The 16210-nt window shown below is 39.1% G+C and overlaps 1 protein-coding gene across 1 annotated transcript in view; it reads right to left on the bottom strand.

The window, feature by feature from the left end:
* The window catches only part of CERS3 (ceramide synthase 3), a 38723-nt gene that overhangs the window by 13789 nt on the left and 8724 nt on the right, over positions 1-16210 (bottom strand). Inside the window, exons 3-10 of the mRNA XM_085234392.1 lie at positions 15736-15853; positions 13550-13668; positions 9790-9847; positions 8890-8940; positions 7525-7617; positions 7172-7300; positions 5487-5593; positions 3942-4098 (exon numbers count right to left, since the gene is read on the bottom strand). Of these exons, the coding sequence (XP_085090518.1) occupies positions 3942-4098; positions 5487-5593; positions 7172-7300; positions 7525-7617; positions 8890-8940; positions 9790-9847; positions 13550-13668; positions 15736-15853 (832 nt within the window). The remainder of the gene's footprint in view (positions 1-3941; positions 4099-5486; positions 5594-7171; positions 7301-7524; positions 7618-8889; positions 8941-9789; positions 9848-13549; positions 13669-15735; positions 15854-16210) is intronic.

The raw sequence follows: 16210 nt of genomic DNA on the forward strand, positions 1-16210 counted from the left end.
ATTCATCTCTGGCTGCAGTGTTTATAAGGAGGAACATCACAGGACTTCTAGCCAAGTTCTTCTATGTGAAGCAAGTCAGCTGAGCAGTTATCCCAGAGAGACAGAGATTGCCCCCTTCATTAGGGCAGAGGAGGTGGCAGCTGAGATTAAGAGCTTCTGTCCATCCAGTGCAAGAAAAAAGCCATCTCTCTCCACGAGGAGAAGGAGTAAAGCACGGAAGAAAGCTATCGCTTCACTGCTGATGTTGCTTCTATATTAATGCCTGCCTTTAACAAAGCCTTCTGTCACAGCCTGAATTGAGACCTGCAGCTCTAGGCAAGCTGGGACATTGCTCTTCGGGTGCCTTTGAGTAACAGCAGGAGAAACTTTGTGGGTATGTTAAATCCTGGAGATTTGGACCCTCTTGTTAACATTCCCCACTACATCCCGTGTTTCATGTCCGACCCAGACAGGTCCTCTAACCTGTGCTTTGACAACAGACAACAGCACTGTCCATTCAAAACAAATGCATTGCAGCCTGCTGACTTTCAGACAGGTTGATGATGTGGGCCAGGATGCCACTAGGAGACACCTGCCCCTTGGAAGGACGCCAGGCCATGTAAACTGCTGCACTGCAGTGCTGTTCACTGCTGACCCCATGAACACGGGGCGGCTCAAAGCATAGAGGACACTGACAAAATCCCGACTCCCTTGGTGTGCCCTGAGCTTCTTTAAGGCTATACATACAGCTATACATCAGTCCCTATTCCCATTTACATCATGACTTCATTTTTCCACCTTAAGTAGCTAATTTGCTTCATGAAAAACATTAAAAATGGCCTATCTTCTGAATGGGCTTAGAAGTCTTGGGCATAGGAACAAAACCCTCCTAACACAAGTATAATGGTTTGCTGCTATTTCACTAAAATAGCAACAGCTATTTGCGTGGAGTATGTCTGTGACAAATGCGTTGGTATAAAAATGCAGCCTTACAAACACCATTCTTTTCTAAGTTGTCTTTACAGTTTTGGAGGCACTGCCTGCTTTCACAGCCAAGTTTGCCACCGCTATGGAAAACAGGCTGCACATGCAAGCCAGCTGAAGTCATGCAGACTGAAAAGGGCTAGGCCTGATGCTGCTGCCACTGTAAAAATGTTATTTGGAAACCATCTTCTCAGAGAGCTGTATAAGGAATGAAAAATCCATGGTAGAGATGCCGGCTTGGTGCTTTTCCATTTTTTTTTTTTGCAATGACTAATACAAAAAATGTCTTCTCTCAAAATAAAGTATTTCTGCCCCTTACAAAGGCATATAAGCAGGCAGCGCAGGATGGCCTTATATAGGCTGCTTTAGTAATGTCTTCTTAACCATGGTATCCAAAGACTTTTTGCAGTGCACTCACAAAACCTCAATTAGTATGGATGAAATACTATGCCAAAGCCCTTCTCTTCCTCGGCTGCAAAGCAGAGGGAGCTCTCTTGTTTTCATTACATGAGCTGTGTGAGAAGGCTTACCCTTATTTCAGGCTCAGCATACAAAGAACGCTGTATATGGAATACAAACCACTTGCAATTTCATATTTCAGGTTATCAATCTACTTACCCCTAAATTTGACTTCTCAGAAATGCTTTGAAAATGTTACCAAACATCTACAATTTAATGATTCACATGGAATTTGTTTTCAGTTTCTTTCTGTGCTGTTTCAGCCACACTGCTTTCATTAGCAAATTCTCCAGTAGCCTCATGTGCACTTCTTGTGGGCCTACCACCATACCCAAGTTATTTTTCACAACCAGTACAAATTTCTCTATTCTGCAGTCAAACATCCCCAGTTCTAATGGCTAAACATTTCTTATCCTCTTTCCTCATTTTTACTTTCCTTCTTTAGATGTTTATTTCTCAACAAAACTGCGTTTTTAGAGATATTTTATAAGATTAAAGACAGTATTAAAAGACAGACAGGATGTGTTGGTCAACATGGCTAATTTTGTCAAATCCTAACAGGTATTTGGGCAAGAAGAATCATGTCACAGAATTCTGCCAAATTACAGTGAAATATGAAGGACAAACTCCAGCTCAGTGCAGAAACAAGGCCACAGTCAGAAAAAATGAGAAGACACTAACACTCCATGAACCTGACCATAAAAAACTGTAATTAAGGAAACATATTTTGTTTTAAAAGCAGAACAAAGCAAGATGTTCCTTGTACAGATTTTTCCTTGATATTCACTGGTTTGCTCTCTAACAAGGGTAGAGCCTGTAAGTGCCATGTTCTTCTAGGGAAGACAGTGAGTCTCTTTAGTATCCAATTATTTGCATAAGACTTGTAGGAATCTAGGAATGCCCTCAGATGAGGCTGAGATTGCCCAGCGGGATCAAGCAGAAATTTAACTTGATTGCCTGAGCTTTCTTGAGAAGTCAATTTTAAATGAAGTACAAATAAATAAAAAAAAGAACAACAAAATCATCCTTCAAAGTATCTAATCAAGGAACTTCTCATCCAGACTCCTGTCAAAATCATCTGGAAAATTTAGTGGAAGGCAAAACAAGAAATAGTCCCAGCTACCACCAGTTGAGGAATAAAAAACACCATCTGGCATACTGCAAAGCACAATCATTGGAAACAATCAGAATGGATTACCAGACCTAGCTGCACTGAATTGGTCATTGCATTTCATCACTTAGTCGGGCCTCTTCATCAAAGCAAGACCAAACCTAAAATACCACGATCTACAATTTGCAGTTCACAGTCATGACATATTATTTAGATCAACAGAAAAGCTAAAGAAAAAAACTCAAAGGACTTCTCCTTTCAAAAAGCCTGTTTAAAACAACTAGCTTTTTCTAAGGGGTACCTTATCAATTTGGTTGAAATTAATAAACAAATTAAGGGTGTGGAAGACAACAGAATAAGCTTGGACTGAGGATGAAGATATTCAGCTCTTTTTCGTTTGCGGTGATAACCAGAGAAATTGGCTGTTATTTTAGAATTTCATCCAGTACTATTAAAATCAGCAGCAGTCTTTCCATCAACTTCAAAGAGGCTTGGGTCAGGATGTTATTGAAATGATAGGGTCTGTGCCTGGGCAACAAAATTGTGTATAATTGCATTTGTGCAGAGTTCATCACTAGTTATTTCCAGAAAGTAAAATACAGGATAGTTTCAGTTAGTAGCCAAACGATGAATAATATGGGTAGAAAGGAATCTCTCTATTTCTTTAAGATGGTTCACAACGTCAGCTGATTCAGATAAAAGTAGACTTAGCTCAGTAATGTTTTTAGTCTTGATAATCACAAGATTACTCTGCTGAATATGCTGATACCTCCTCAGCAAAATTAAGTCTTCTTAAAAGGCCATTTTGAAAATAAAAGAAAAAACCTTTGAGCTTGATCTATTTGTATGTCATGGCTAAACAGGACTGTAGTTCATTATGTCATAATATAACAGTGGATCAGTTTTGTATGGATTTTTAAGCCCAAAAAACAGTGTTAAGTATCACCAAGCTCAGATTTAGAGAAGCTTGAAGCATTTTAACCATGAGATTTCTGTTGGATATAAAGATCTCAGCGCTCACCTCTCATTTTTTTTTTTTTTTTATTATTCTTATAAAGTTCAGGGAGGAAAAAAAAATTACTTCCACTTTGGAAACAGGAATTAAAAGAATTCTACACCATCTTTGGGCTCCAGCTTTTGGGAGAGTTCACTTCTTATTTACCATCAGAACAAAACATCAGATACAGGCCAAAAAACCCTAAAAAACTGTACCCGAAGTTTTCATATTCTGATCTGTGACCTTAAATGTGAACTTGAAAGAAAGAAAGCGCATTTGAACATCTCTATACTTAGTAGGTCCCTAACAAGAACGCTGACACGGAAATTCAGGAAGACAATAAGAAATGCCAAGTAAGTCTATTGAAGGTATTTGATACTTCACATCTTTCTGTGAGGCAAAATTGCTTACCTTTAAGAAAATGAACCTTTTCAAAATCTTGAAGATCAAGTAACCCCAATATAAATGTAAGCCTTGAAGGATCAATAGCTGCCCATTGAATAAGAAATATGCTATGACTGGAGTGGTGGAGTAGAATGTAGGTTGATACAACGTGGCACGCAGAATCCTGAAAAAACAAAGGTCATTATTATGATGCAAGGTTCCTTTTCTGTGCTATTTAAAGCAATTTCTACTTTCACATTCCAAACTGATTAACTCTTTCCACAAAAATATTAAGAAGCTCTGCAAAGATGACAGATTAATTAACAAGCTGTGGCTTACCTATGTTATGTATCTCCACCTAAATGCAGACTTTAGAAGATAAGAAATTTGAGCCCTGCATGAAAGTATTCTAAATAAATATATATATTTTTAATCTTGAGCTCTGTGTGGTCTAGATAATATGCAGCACAGAGCTAGACTGTGCCAGTTTTCATGCAAATTCTCTCTAATCTGAAATCCACATTCAGAAAAAATCCTGCAGGTTTTGCAACAGGGCTTTTTGTTAATTAAAATCTGTTTTGTCCATTTTGAGGTTTCAATTCTTCCATATTATTTTGGGCTTTTTGAGTCCTTTTAATCTCATCACGTTTTGCTTCCAAGCTCAAGAACAAGAAGCTCAGTGAAGCAAAATGATTGGAGATCACTTGTGCAGTTAATCAAAAAATAACAAGAAAGCAGAAACGCTGATGTCTTTTTAAAAAAGAATACTACAGGAAATTAAAACCTCGTGCTGATCAGTGTTCAGAACCACTAATTTAACCAGCTTGTGTCTCTGAGGGTTTGTCCGCATGCAGGGAGGGGCATGAAAGTAATCCAGAGCAAATCAGTGAAACCCTGGACGTGAAACGCATTAAACACTTTTTAAAAGCTAAAGATGTTAAGCATTAAGCACACTAAGCACACGCGTGAATACTCCAAAGCAGATTAAATCATAGAACTCCAAATTCATGCAAGTATCCAGCAAGTTATGATTTACGTGCACTGACTTTGTAAACTCATGGGTTCACCTTAACTTTTGAGTGCTCCCTATGTAGGGGAGTGATGCAAGGTACCACCCAAGAACTAGGTACTGAAAAGAAGACACTAGAAGAAAAAGTAACTGTACTTATAGAGGACAGACTGTCCTCTGACTTTCCTATCCAGCAGGAGGATAGGAATGAAAGACAGTGACATCTCCTTGTTAAGTAGCTCACCCCCGTCAAAGACACAGAATCTCATAGCATTTAACTACTAACTATGAAATGAAGTTAAATAATAGATTTAACCGTTGAGTGAGCATATTTTCAAGTGCCTAATTTAAAACTATTTTTACTAAACTATATATATATATACACACATATATATATATACATATATACATATATATATATATATATATATATATATATACATATATATATATACACACACACACCAACCTATTGCTCTTCTTTACCCATCACAACCACTACTAACCTCTCAATGGAAACAGGAATGAAATAACAGGTCATGACTATGTTAAACATTGCTTACCAGAAGGGGAACAGGATGATTCTCGTAATGAAGAATGCGATAGAAAAGATAAAGAAAAGCATATTGCAGGTTTTCTCCCAGCGAGCATAATTAAACATTTTGGCTGCCTGTATTGAATACAAAACAAACATATTACAAGTATTCCCTGAAATAAGTTCACTTCTGCATTTTCATAAACAAGAACTTATCTTTCCCTAAGCAAGAAGAACGTTTCCTCCCTGTTTGACATAGAGAGCGATCAGTTTACTAATACTTAATAAAGCAGCAACAAAACAGATTCTTTGTTTATATTTCTCCTTTAATCTTAGAAGATAGGATTTGGTATAAAAAGATGAAGAAAGAGTTCTGAGATATAAATGTAGATGCGTCACAAAAACATGAAGTGCTCTTGAAAATAGAGGTTTATCCCTCACTGCTGTACCAGATTCAAAGCAAAGCTGCTGGCTTTATCAGCAGTGACCCTTTGTACCATACCACCATTCTGGTGTATGCATTCTGTCCCTTACCCTCCTCTTTGAGGGCTGGAAGTCCTAGCTTCAGTTTCCATTTCACCAGTTAAGATCATTATTTCTGCTTCTCCCCTAGCTGAAACATGCAACTCTCCACGTCTCATTGAGGAATCACCCTGGGTACTGTCAAGCAAAACAGCTGATCTCAGGAGTGAACACAAGCTCCAAATGCCAAGCCTCAGTCTTAAACAGCTTAAACACTGTTTGAGAGCCAGCCAACTTCAGTTTGCATCTGAGTGCTGTTATTCCAATTGTTGGTTCAACTGATTGTAAGGGCCTTACAGCGAACTGAACCACAAAACAGTTAAGGATTAAAAGTAACCCAGCAAAAGCCTGCATTTAATTGGGACCAGCCCCAAACGTGTGACCCCACAGTTAGTTGCTCCTACACAACTAGAAGTGTATTAGGAACAGAAATGAGTAGTGAGAGACAACAGCCTGCAGGAGTACACTGGCAGAACCACCAAAAAAGCTGTAAAGCTATGTTCTGATTCCTGGTGTTATAAAACCAGAATAATGCTGTTGAAGGAACCACAGAGTACATTTGTCTTTTGAGAAATCCAGCAGCAGGTCTCCATCATCGCAGAACTGCGTGCAGACAAGTCCTAAAACATTTCTGAATGTTGATATTTAGTCAAGAGAAGAAGAAACTTCACTTCTGCCAGTACCTGTGGTACCTCACTCAGAGTCAGCCTGAGCATCTCCAGCCAGAACTGAATGAGGTAGACATAGCCCTTGGGTCAACACAGGGGTGTGAATGCTGACAAAATTAAGGCAGCGTGAAGAAGTAGCCAAGCTTTTAGCTGCTAAATTTGCTTGAGAATTGGTATCATGACAAGCTGTTCACAGGCTAGCCAACTTGGTCCAGTTTTAACAATGAAACAAGAATAAGCCAGGGAGGCAGCTGTATTTCCAGTCCCTGTACAGTTCTGCAGAACTTCTCGTGCTTTTTTCTCATAATGGATTCTGTAACAGAATATCAGCTTAACAACTTCCTGATAATTTTTTTTTTTTTTTTTTTTTTAATCTTACAATTTATGACTGTAGAGCCATGTCTCTGTAGGGATAGGGAGGGAACATACAAAACTGATGGCAAGGAGATTAAAACATCACTGAATATAACCTGGGTGATAACAAAAAAAAAGACAAAAAATAATTAAAGAAGGTCATCATTACCTCAAGCCAGAAATCTGCAGTATCATGTACAAACATCACCAGTGTTCCAACACGCAAGTAATTGCCACACCAAGAGCCACTCATCAACCCTATGGCTGCAAAGTGATGAACGACGTGAGCCAAAAAATCCTGTGGAGAAGGAAAAAAAAATAGAGCCGTGTAAGTGCAGCTCCGGGGGGTCTCCCTGTGGATGTGGATACTTCGTCACACACAGAGAGAGACCCTGACAGCCAGGAGAACAGGGAAAGGTGCAGGTGTGCCAGGGATAGACTGATGCTGCCCTCATGTGGCTGCACCAAATCCAGAATCAGGACAGTGCTTTTATCAACTTTTTGTTTAGTGTGACCACTTGCCTTCCTTTTGGTATCAATCCCAAGTGTAAATAAGAGAGACCAGTAGAAACTAATCTCAGCCATGTAGTACCAATATTGAGATGGCAGCAAAGTCTGTAAATAAAAAAATAGATATATAAAATAAAACCAAAACCAGTTAACTTGGAGAATAGCAAAAGTGAATGCCAAATTCTTTTTATTTTTCCCCCTACTTTTTTTTTTTTTTTTTTTTTTCTCCTCTGCTGAGTCTAAAAAAAAAAAAAATTAAACTAAATCCATGTTCTGGGCTTCATTATGAAGAATGTTCTGGGAGCCAAATATTTTAACCTTTACTCAGACCAAACTCCAAGATTCTCTAGTTCCTCCCCCTCCCCCAATTTTTAGCATGCCTTTTTCTGTGCTTTTGTCAGAGAACTCGATAGAGAGTGCTTCTGCATTTAATTACAAACAACTGCAAATAAGCAAAGCTCTCCATTTTGGCAAACAAACATTTTAGATGTTCACACATCTTCGGGTCTAAGAAGTCACCTATTTACACTAAAATCCTACATATTCACATAGGGCATAAGAGGGCTAGGATACTGAAAGAGCTTGGCTTCTCACTTGGTTAAATGTGTTTCCCAGGTGACAGGCAGTGAGCTTGTTTATCAGGTCCCACAAGTAAAAGGAACTGGGAAAGCCCAGCTAGGAGGCAGGATTCTTTTTATTTTTGGCCCCTGGCTTGGAGTCAAGTAACAAGGTGGCAATGTGATGTGCCACAGATTTACCAAAACAGGAAGGGAACAGCATGTAAGAACCTCTAAAAGTGGGCAAGGCAGCAGTTTGCTTGAAGCCATCTGTTAAGGGACCATGACTAAAATACTTCAGGAAGAAATCAGAACCTTGCGACACTTGGAGGGGAAAAAAAAAGAAAAAAAGAAAAGAAAAAAAAAGAGTAACAAGCAGAGATTCCCAGAGCAGGGCATCACATTCTGCCAAACCACATCACTGCAGGGCTCTCCTCCACTTGCTACTAAGCAATAGTGCCCAGCAGACACTTGGTAGAGGCTTGGTGCAGCCCTTCTGCATACTGCTACTCTGCAGTGCCTCAGCCTCAAAGCATCATCAGGACTGGTGCAAGCCAAGGGATTCCACAATGAAGCCTCAAACACTGAGGGACTGCTGTAGACAACTGGTAGCCTGGGATGGGCTGGAAGGCTGCAGTGCAGCACGGGCACATCATGGTGAAGTCCTAAAGGAGTCAACTGGAGATAGCAGAAGAGTTTGGTGCCACACCTCTCTAGGTGATGCCTGCTGGGAGGGAGAAGCACCTCTGCAGATTACCCCTTGCAATGGGGAAATACCTGGAACACCCTGAGGCAAATGGATCAATGCCAAAAAGCTCACCTGAAATGGATAGCCAACCCACGTCTGCCATATGTCGTAAAACCAAGGCTTCTGGGAAAGACAGATGATTCAGATTGATCAGCTGAGCAATAAGTCGTCATCTTAACTCAAAATCCTCAGTACTTAAGCATTTTCTAATTGGAGCAGGCTAAGAAAGTATATTCTTGATAATTGTTCTCCAGCAATTTCTAAAGAGAACTTATATCTCAGGTTTATCATATTAGTTTCAGCTTTCTGGCTTCTCTTCAGGACACCTGAGACATTCCAGTTGATCATTTCATCATCCAAAGCAATGGGTGTGTTTTATCTCTGCAATTACTCAAGATGTGTTGCTACAATTATTACATTTTGATGTATTTACCAGCCACACGCACTGGTTCATGATGATAAACTGTTTAGGGAGGAGAGCCAGATGAACATAGACACACTGAGAACTGTTCAATTGCTCAGGAGAAGCACTAATTATACCCCAGGCAGCGCTCACTTAGCTATGAGAAGTCTCTCTGTTGCTGCTGAGTCAGAAGTTGGGAGTAACACAACAATAAACAGCCGTAAAATGCACTGTGACCCCAAGAAGAGCTGCCAGAAAAGTCATACTGCTTCCTTTGAGAAAAATGTGGCCAGGTGATGTATTTTTAGGTGTTAATAAGGCATGTTGTAAACTTGTCTTAACAATGCTGGTTACTCATTATTTTCTTTTATTGTTAATCATATAAGTTCACGAGTAAAAATTAAAGTCCCAATTAAAACTTCAGTGCATATTGCAGCCTAGCACACAGATCACATCAAACCTCTGAACCCAAACAAGCACCAAAGTCAGTGAAGGAGCTTCAATGGGTGTCATTAATATCTAGAAATCAGTCCTTATTTTAATATCAAATATTCACAAAATTAACTTACATCGTACAGAAATATAAAGCCAGCAATGGAGGATGCAAAATAGAATGAAAATCTCCAGCTGCAAGATTAAAATGAAAAAAAAGAACATTATTTTTTTTTATAGACATTATCAATTTTTTCCATAGATTTTAGAAAGTCATTGTACATCACAGATAATTTACACATTAATGCACCCTCACACTTTTCCTTCAGGGTTGCTAAGTATTAACATTCAAATATTTTGATTAATTGCTAAAAAAAAAGTGAGTGAGTTTACATTATCATAACACAGATCCCTTGCTTGTAGATCATGGCAGTAGTTATCCAGGCACAAGATTATCAAAGATAACAGTCACAGGAAATGTAATAAGTTCCCTAAAAACGTATGTTTGATTACCCTACTGTAATCAAACATATTCTATCACTGCTCTAGAATATTCACATTGGACTGAACATCTCATAGCTCCCTACCACTAGAAGAAGTTTCAGCTACAGAGTGTGTACTTTCCAATCTGATCAAATGTTGTCAACACTGTCAAAGTCAACAGTGACTTGCTTCAATTGCTGAGTAGATTGTCTGATTTTTCTGTTGTTGTTAAAAGAACAACAGAACACTGGTTGCTGAAAACAGGGGAGCTGTATAGAACTTACCAACAGCTACCAGGTAAGTTTATATTTACTACACAGATCTGAATTAGCCATAAACCTCAACCCCTGACTAGCATCTAGGTTTGGTGTAAGCTTTTTGTGGTTTAAATGCATATCCATCAAAGAACATAAAACTTCCAGATTTTCATCACTGATCTGGTAAGTCAGCAAAGGGGTAAAAAGCTCCTGTGTATCTTAGTGAACCGAAACTGTGTTGTTGCTTATGTGTGTCAGAACAGGATGCTGTGATTTGGAGCCAGCAATCAGTGTTGTAATGTATCTGGAACCTGTGTGGGAGGTACTATCCCTGGGACTGGGTGTGGCTAGAGATTCACTAGGAGCATTCCCACTCCCACCTCTACAGGTGATGGAAAACTTCCTTTGCCCTCTTCTGCTCTGCAGGAACAAGCCTGACCTTTCCCTGAGCAGCTCTTCAAGACCAGCAGGAAAATGCTGCAGGACTTCACATGCTGGGAGAGGTCACAATCACAGAGAAAGGCACACAACCCCAAACTTGGTGAGAACGTTTTATAGAAGAAGAGAACAAAGGAGAACAGCAAACAGCCTCCCAGAATAGTGAGCTGCTAAAAAGGAGAAAGAGCCTTGACAAGAACTCTGCTTTCATTGGCACTAATGAATTGAGATATGTATAAAAATGATGATTGTGGTCTTTGGCAAATGGTAATGAAGTGCCATTTCAGAAACAATGAGTCTGGTAGAAGCAGACTCTCTCTTCTGAGCCCTGCATTACCTGGAGGCTGTCCTAGGTGAAAGAACGACATGTTCAAAGACTGAGCCAATGTTTCAGAAGAAAAACAATCAAGAAAATGAGTACATGGGACAGTAGAGGCCAGATAAGTCAATATGCATCGTGCCTGCAGAAGAAGTCAAAAAGCAATTATAGAAGTGCCAGAAGATATGCTGGTGATAAATGATCATTTTACATTTCTACTTTAAAGCATATTTCCTAAGATTTTGAGGGGAAAAAACACTTTATAACACTCACTGCACACACACACACCAAAAAAAAAAAATCACAGCAGGAATTAGGAAAGCAAATGGAAGGGGAAGGTAGAACTCAAGTAATACCTCACTCAGAGTTAAACGAGAGATACTGAGAAAAACACTGTGGCATGTGACTGACTACACATGGGCTGATTCTGCTGTTATTTCTCTTCGTATTTCAAGCAAGAGAGGTGTGAGTAGTCCAATGAACAGATTCTGCGTTTAGTGTAATGTGTATGCATGCTTCAGCAGCTTTCTGACTGCACCATTAGCCCCCAGCCCTACAAGTACATATATCCAAAGCATTGGCAGTAAATACTCAGAGTGCTTCAGATTAACTCATCATCTGAACAGGACTGCCAGATGAGCACTACCTCGTTTTGCATTCAGCCAAGCTTCTTTATGACTTTTGTTAACAAAGCCCCAAGTAAAAATCATCCAAATTCACAAAATTTTATGTGCATATTTTAAGCATGTGCCTTACAAACTCTGAACCTGGCCATCAGGAATAGCACTGCACAACAGCGATGTAAAAGGATCTCTCTGATTTAAATTCAGGAATCTTTTCTCTTGATTTTTTTTTCCTCTTGAATTCAGTCTAACAAAAAATAACATAGTGGGTGAATGTAAGGGCTCTTGAGTCTTTTAAGGCAGGGAGGTTTCACACAAAGGCCTTTCCAAACCTCAGTGTTGCTTAACTGGGAACGCTAATAGCTTAAGTACAGTTTAGATCTGGCTCATCACATCTTCCTTGTGATTCATCAAAATGATCCTGGAGATTGCAGGCTTTCAAAAGTGCCATAATGCTCATAACGCTGACTACTAACGTGGCATAGCTCTGTTCCTTCTCTATTGCCTTGAAAATTAAATCCAATTAAATTCACTGACACAAAGAGCAGAGCAAGGTCTCCAGAATTGCACAAGAAAAACCTGTTTGCTTCATTCTAACTTAAGCACTGAGCAAGTTTCGATTTTTGTCTTTGGCTGTGTGTAACTAGAAGAATGGACCCACAGCAGGCAGCTCTTGTATTGATAGTAAGAAATCTTATTGTCACTTGCCAAAGTTAACTCAGCCACAGAACAACAACAACAAAAAACATGGATATCATTTGCCAAGACAGTTTGCTCAGTTAGGTTTCAAAGCAATACACCTAAACACCTAACAACTAGGTTTATGCCCAGAGATCATCAAATCATCATATTGATTCACGCTGAAAATAATCTTGATAAACTACTCAATTCTGAGCTTTTAATCCTAATTCTTTAAGATAAAAGAGGTTAAATATGATCACATGAATCGTTACCAAAGAAGTTATACTAGCTAGAAATCCAAATAGACAGGACATTGGGAAATTTTACATTAGTACAGTAAATTTCACTATTGAAAAATGAGCTATATAAGCAAAGCCATGCTGCTCACTTGGGGATTTGCAATTCAAATGAGATTTTGGATAACACTGGAATAATTAATTAATAAAATGTTTATGCGGAATTTCTCACAGATCTGTGAAAAAAACAGACTCAGTGCTCTGCTGGTTTGTAACTAGATGCAGAAGGAGGTTTTGAAACTTTTTCCACATTCATCATTATCACTCAGAATTGCTCAACAGCCCACTTTCATTGGCATATTTGAGCTCATGTCCCATAGGGTACCTTGTGTTCAAGTTGTGACACCTACTGCTTCATTAGGATGCCATGATTCCTGCTCCTGAACCAACATCAGGACACAATATTATTCCAAGATGACAGCACAGATGCATATTTAAACAAGAGTGAATAAGTACTTTTGTTCCCCTATGATTATGGGCACATAGAGACATGTTTTCCTACTCTCTACATGTTTTTATCAAGCATTATGTAGCAGTAACCTACAAGTAAGTCCCTTTCTAAACAGTGAAGAAAATTAAAATATTTTAGAATCTTGATCTAATATTTTTAAGCTACAAATCTGGAGAAACCTTACTAACTCCTTTAAATTTATTTGTAAATGCACAAACACAAACCAAAACCCTCATCAGACAGACCCAGCTTCCTGGAAATGAGCCCCTGCCAGGAAGGCATCTGAGGACCTCAATCACTGTTTTTCCCCAAAATAAAAATCAATAATAACAAAGTTGTCTCTTCTTACAAAGCTTCCTGGAATTTCCGAAGCACAGTTGGGATCTCAAGGTTTCGCCGTCTCCTAAACCACTTCTCCACCAGATGGACTGTGCAGTTGCACTTTTTGGCAAGGCCTTGAATCTCTGACTGCAAAAAAATGTAATAGTGTTAGCGACAAACCCTACACTGATGTCATCTTCACTGGTTTTATACTTCACAGATTGGCTTCCCAGCCACTGTAAGGTCTTCATTTTAAAATATTACTAATATTAACAATCCATGCCATTTTAACTTGCAAGTTTCCCAGTTTACCTTTTGAATGACATTCACATAAATTAGTGTCCTGAAAATCCACGATTTCTATTATTGAAGTGGGTATGAAATGCACAGGCCTACAAACCATGCTATTGTTTTTCTGGTGGCTTCCGATAATTTAAAAGATGCACCTCCCAGATTGGGAAATTCTATGATTCTATGAACTTTTACTGCTAAGCAAGAGGTTTTGCTGAGGGTAACTTTCTGAAGTGTCATGCATCACTGCACATTATCAGTGTATCCAATACATAATCTGATTACATAATTGCCTGATTGTATTTAAATGAGTCTTTCAGGTAAGACATGGAATCAAAATGATCCGGGTTCTGTTCTCAAATCTGATGTTCTGCTATGCAACAGGGCAAGTCAGTTAATCTTACCAAGCAAAATCCAGACTGCCTTCTTTCAATGCCTAAAAATAAATTAAGGCTTGAGCAACTGCCTAAAAATTCATTGGCCGCCAAGTGTCTGTGCTTTATCTGCACTCTGAAGGTTGAAGTGGCTCTGCTGTGCAGCCACGTTAGGTGCTAAGCACAAGGTTGTAGCTCCTGCTCTGGTGAGTTGAGGGTAATGAGCTGTATTCTGTTGGCCATGTGATTGCTGTGCTTCTGGGTGCCCAGAGCTCCACGTGCAGCCTGTAGGCTCCTTCCCTCTTCTCCATCCTAAAATGAAAATGGTGTGGGCTGATCTGCCCTGAAGCTGCTGCAGAAATGGAAGCAGCATTCAATTCACCCCCCTAGGGAAGCAATTCACCTCGAGACTAGTATGCAAATACTGGGTGGTAGCATCACTTTCTGCCAAGGTAAGTCCAGTTCACTTGGTCTCCTTCCCTTGGAAAAAGGCTCTGGTATGTAAGCAAAAGACACTTCAGCTGTTGGGGAGCACAGCACTGCAAACAGGCTCTCTATTCAGAAAGGTGTTCCGTTTGTCATACAGGAGGTGACTTTGTTTTGACAGACGGTGGAACCCAGACATCCTCAGATGACAGCTAGGCCTCTACATGCACTCTCAGACACACTGGTCCCTAAGTCAGACACCTAAAGGATGCCGCTTGAATTCTATGTACACTGAGAAATATGAAAATTCAAATGTTGTGCTTCCCTTCAGAAATTAATTGGCAAACTGTACTCATGCAAAAGGAAGTTATGAAGCAGAGATCAAGACAGTTGTTGAGGTAGAGAAGAGCTCACGTGTGAACATGAATACATTTACTCCACAGGCCCAAAAAAAACAGAAAGTGAGGCAAAGTCAGGGTTAGAACACAAAGATCAAGGTATTAATAATCAGCTGAGCACATAATTCTTATCAAAACCAGTGTAGGAACACTGCAATTGTATTTATAGTCAATTAAATAAACTTTGAGACTGCAATCACAGCAAGGTACCTGTTTCTCATCAACAATAAGGTTGCTTCATATTTCAGGATAGTAAATGTTGGCTTTTATCTTTTACTTGTTCAAAGTTAAAAATAGACCGCAAGGTAATGCATAGATATTTCTTTTTCATAAGCCAGGATTAAGTATGCAGCAATGTAATGGATCAAAGGGCTTCCATCCCATCGTTCCAATGTCATTACATGCAATAAATATGATACCACTTCCCAACAACAAACATCAACTGATGTTTTCTCCAGGCAGAAAGAGTCAAAGACGATGAAGCACTGATCTTCACTGGAAATACTTCTTACAGTCTAACACACCAGAAAATTAAACATCTTAAACATATTTTCTAGTTTGGATGCTATATACCCTTGTCAGCAGAACAGCAACATAAACCCAAATAAATTAAGTCTCTGTCAATCAGATGGAACTCGGCCCATGATGTCATTGTTGATCGTTTATTGAAACAGTAAAACCTGTGATTTTCCAAGAACCAAAACCAGTTTAAAAGAATCTCTTACTTGAGATGGATGTCTTGAGCACTCCCGGAAATAACTCTCTAAAACAGGATTAGGCTGCGGCTTCACACGTCTTACATTCTTTATACCTAAGGCTTTTGCTAGAGGAATAGCAACGTATCTGAAAAAACATGCAATGAATAGCTTAAAAAAAAAAAAAATGCAACACAGTTACAAGACCTCAGCTGTTCTCATGCCAGGATATGAAGGATGTAATTCTGAAGCATTTTAATTGTCCACAGGATATGACCATGCACCATGAGAAAAAAAAAAAAAAAAAAAAAAAAAGATCTCACTAACTAACCCCAAGAGAGAACAATAGCATATTAGCAGCTATTCAAAAATGCAGATCCAATTACTTGAGCTTGTGGTCCTGAAAAGATATAAAGCTGAAGGAAAAACTCAAGATTTTGTCTTGTATTTTTTTGAGTTCTGCAATAGTTAAGGGCACACGAAACAAGAACAACTGGTTTCTTCA

The sequence above is a fragment of the Meleagris gallopavo genome, chromosome 12 (assembly GCF_905368555.1).
Source record: "Meleagris gallopavo chromosome 12, MGAL_WU_HG_1.1, whole genome shotgun sequence".
In the NCBI taxonomy this organism is placed as follows: Eukaryota; Metazoa; Chordata; class Aves; order Galliformes; family Phasianidae; genus Meleagris; species Meleagris gallopavo.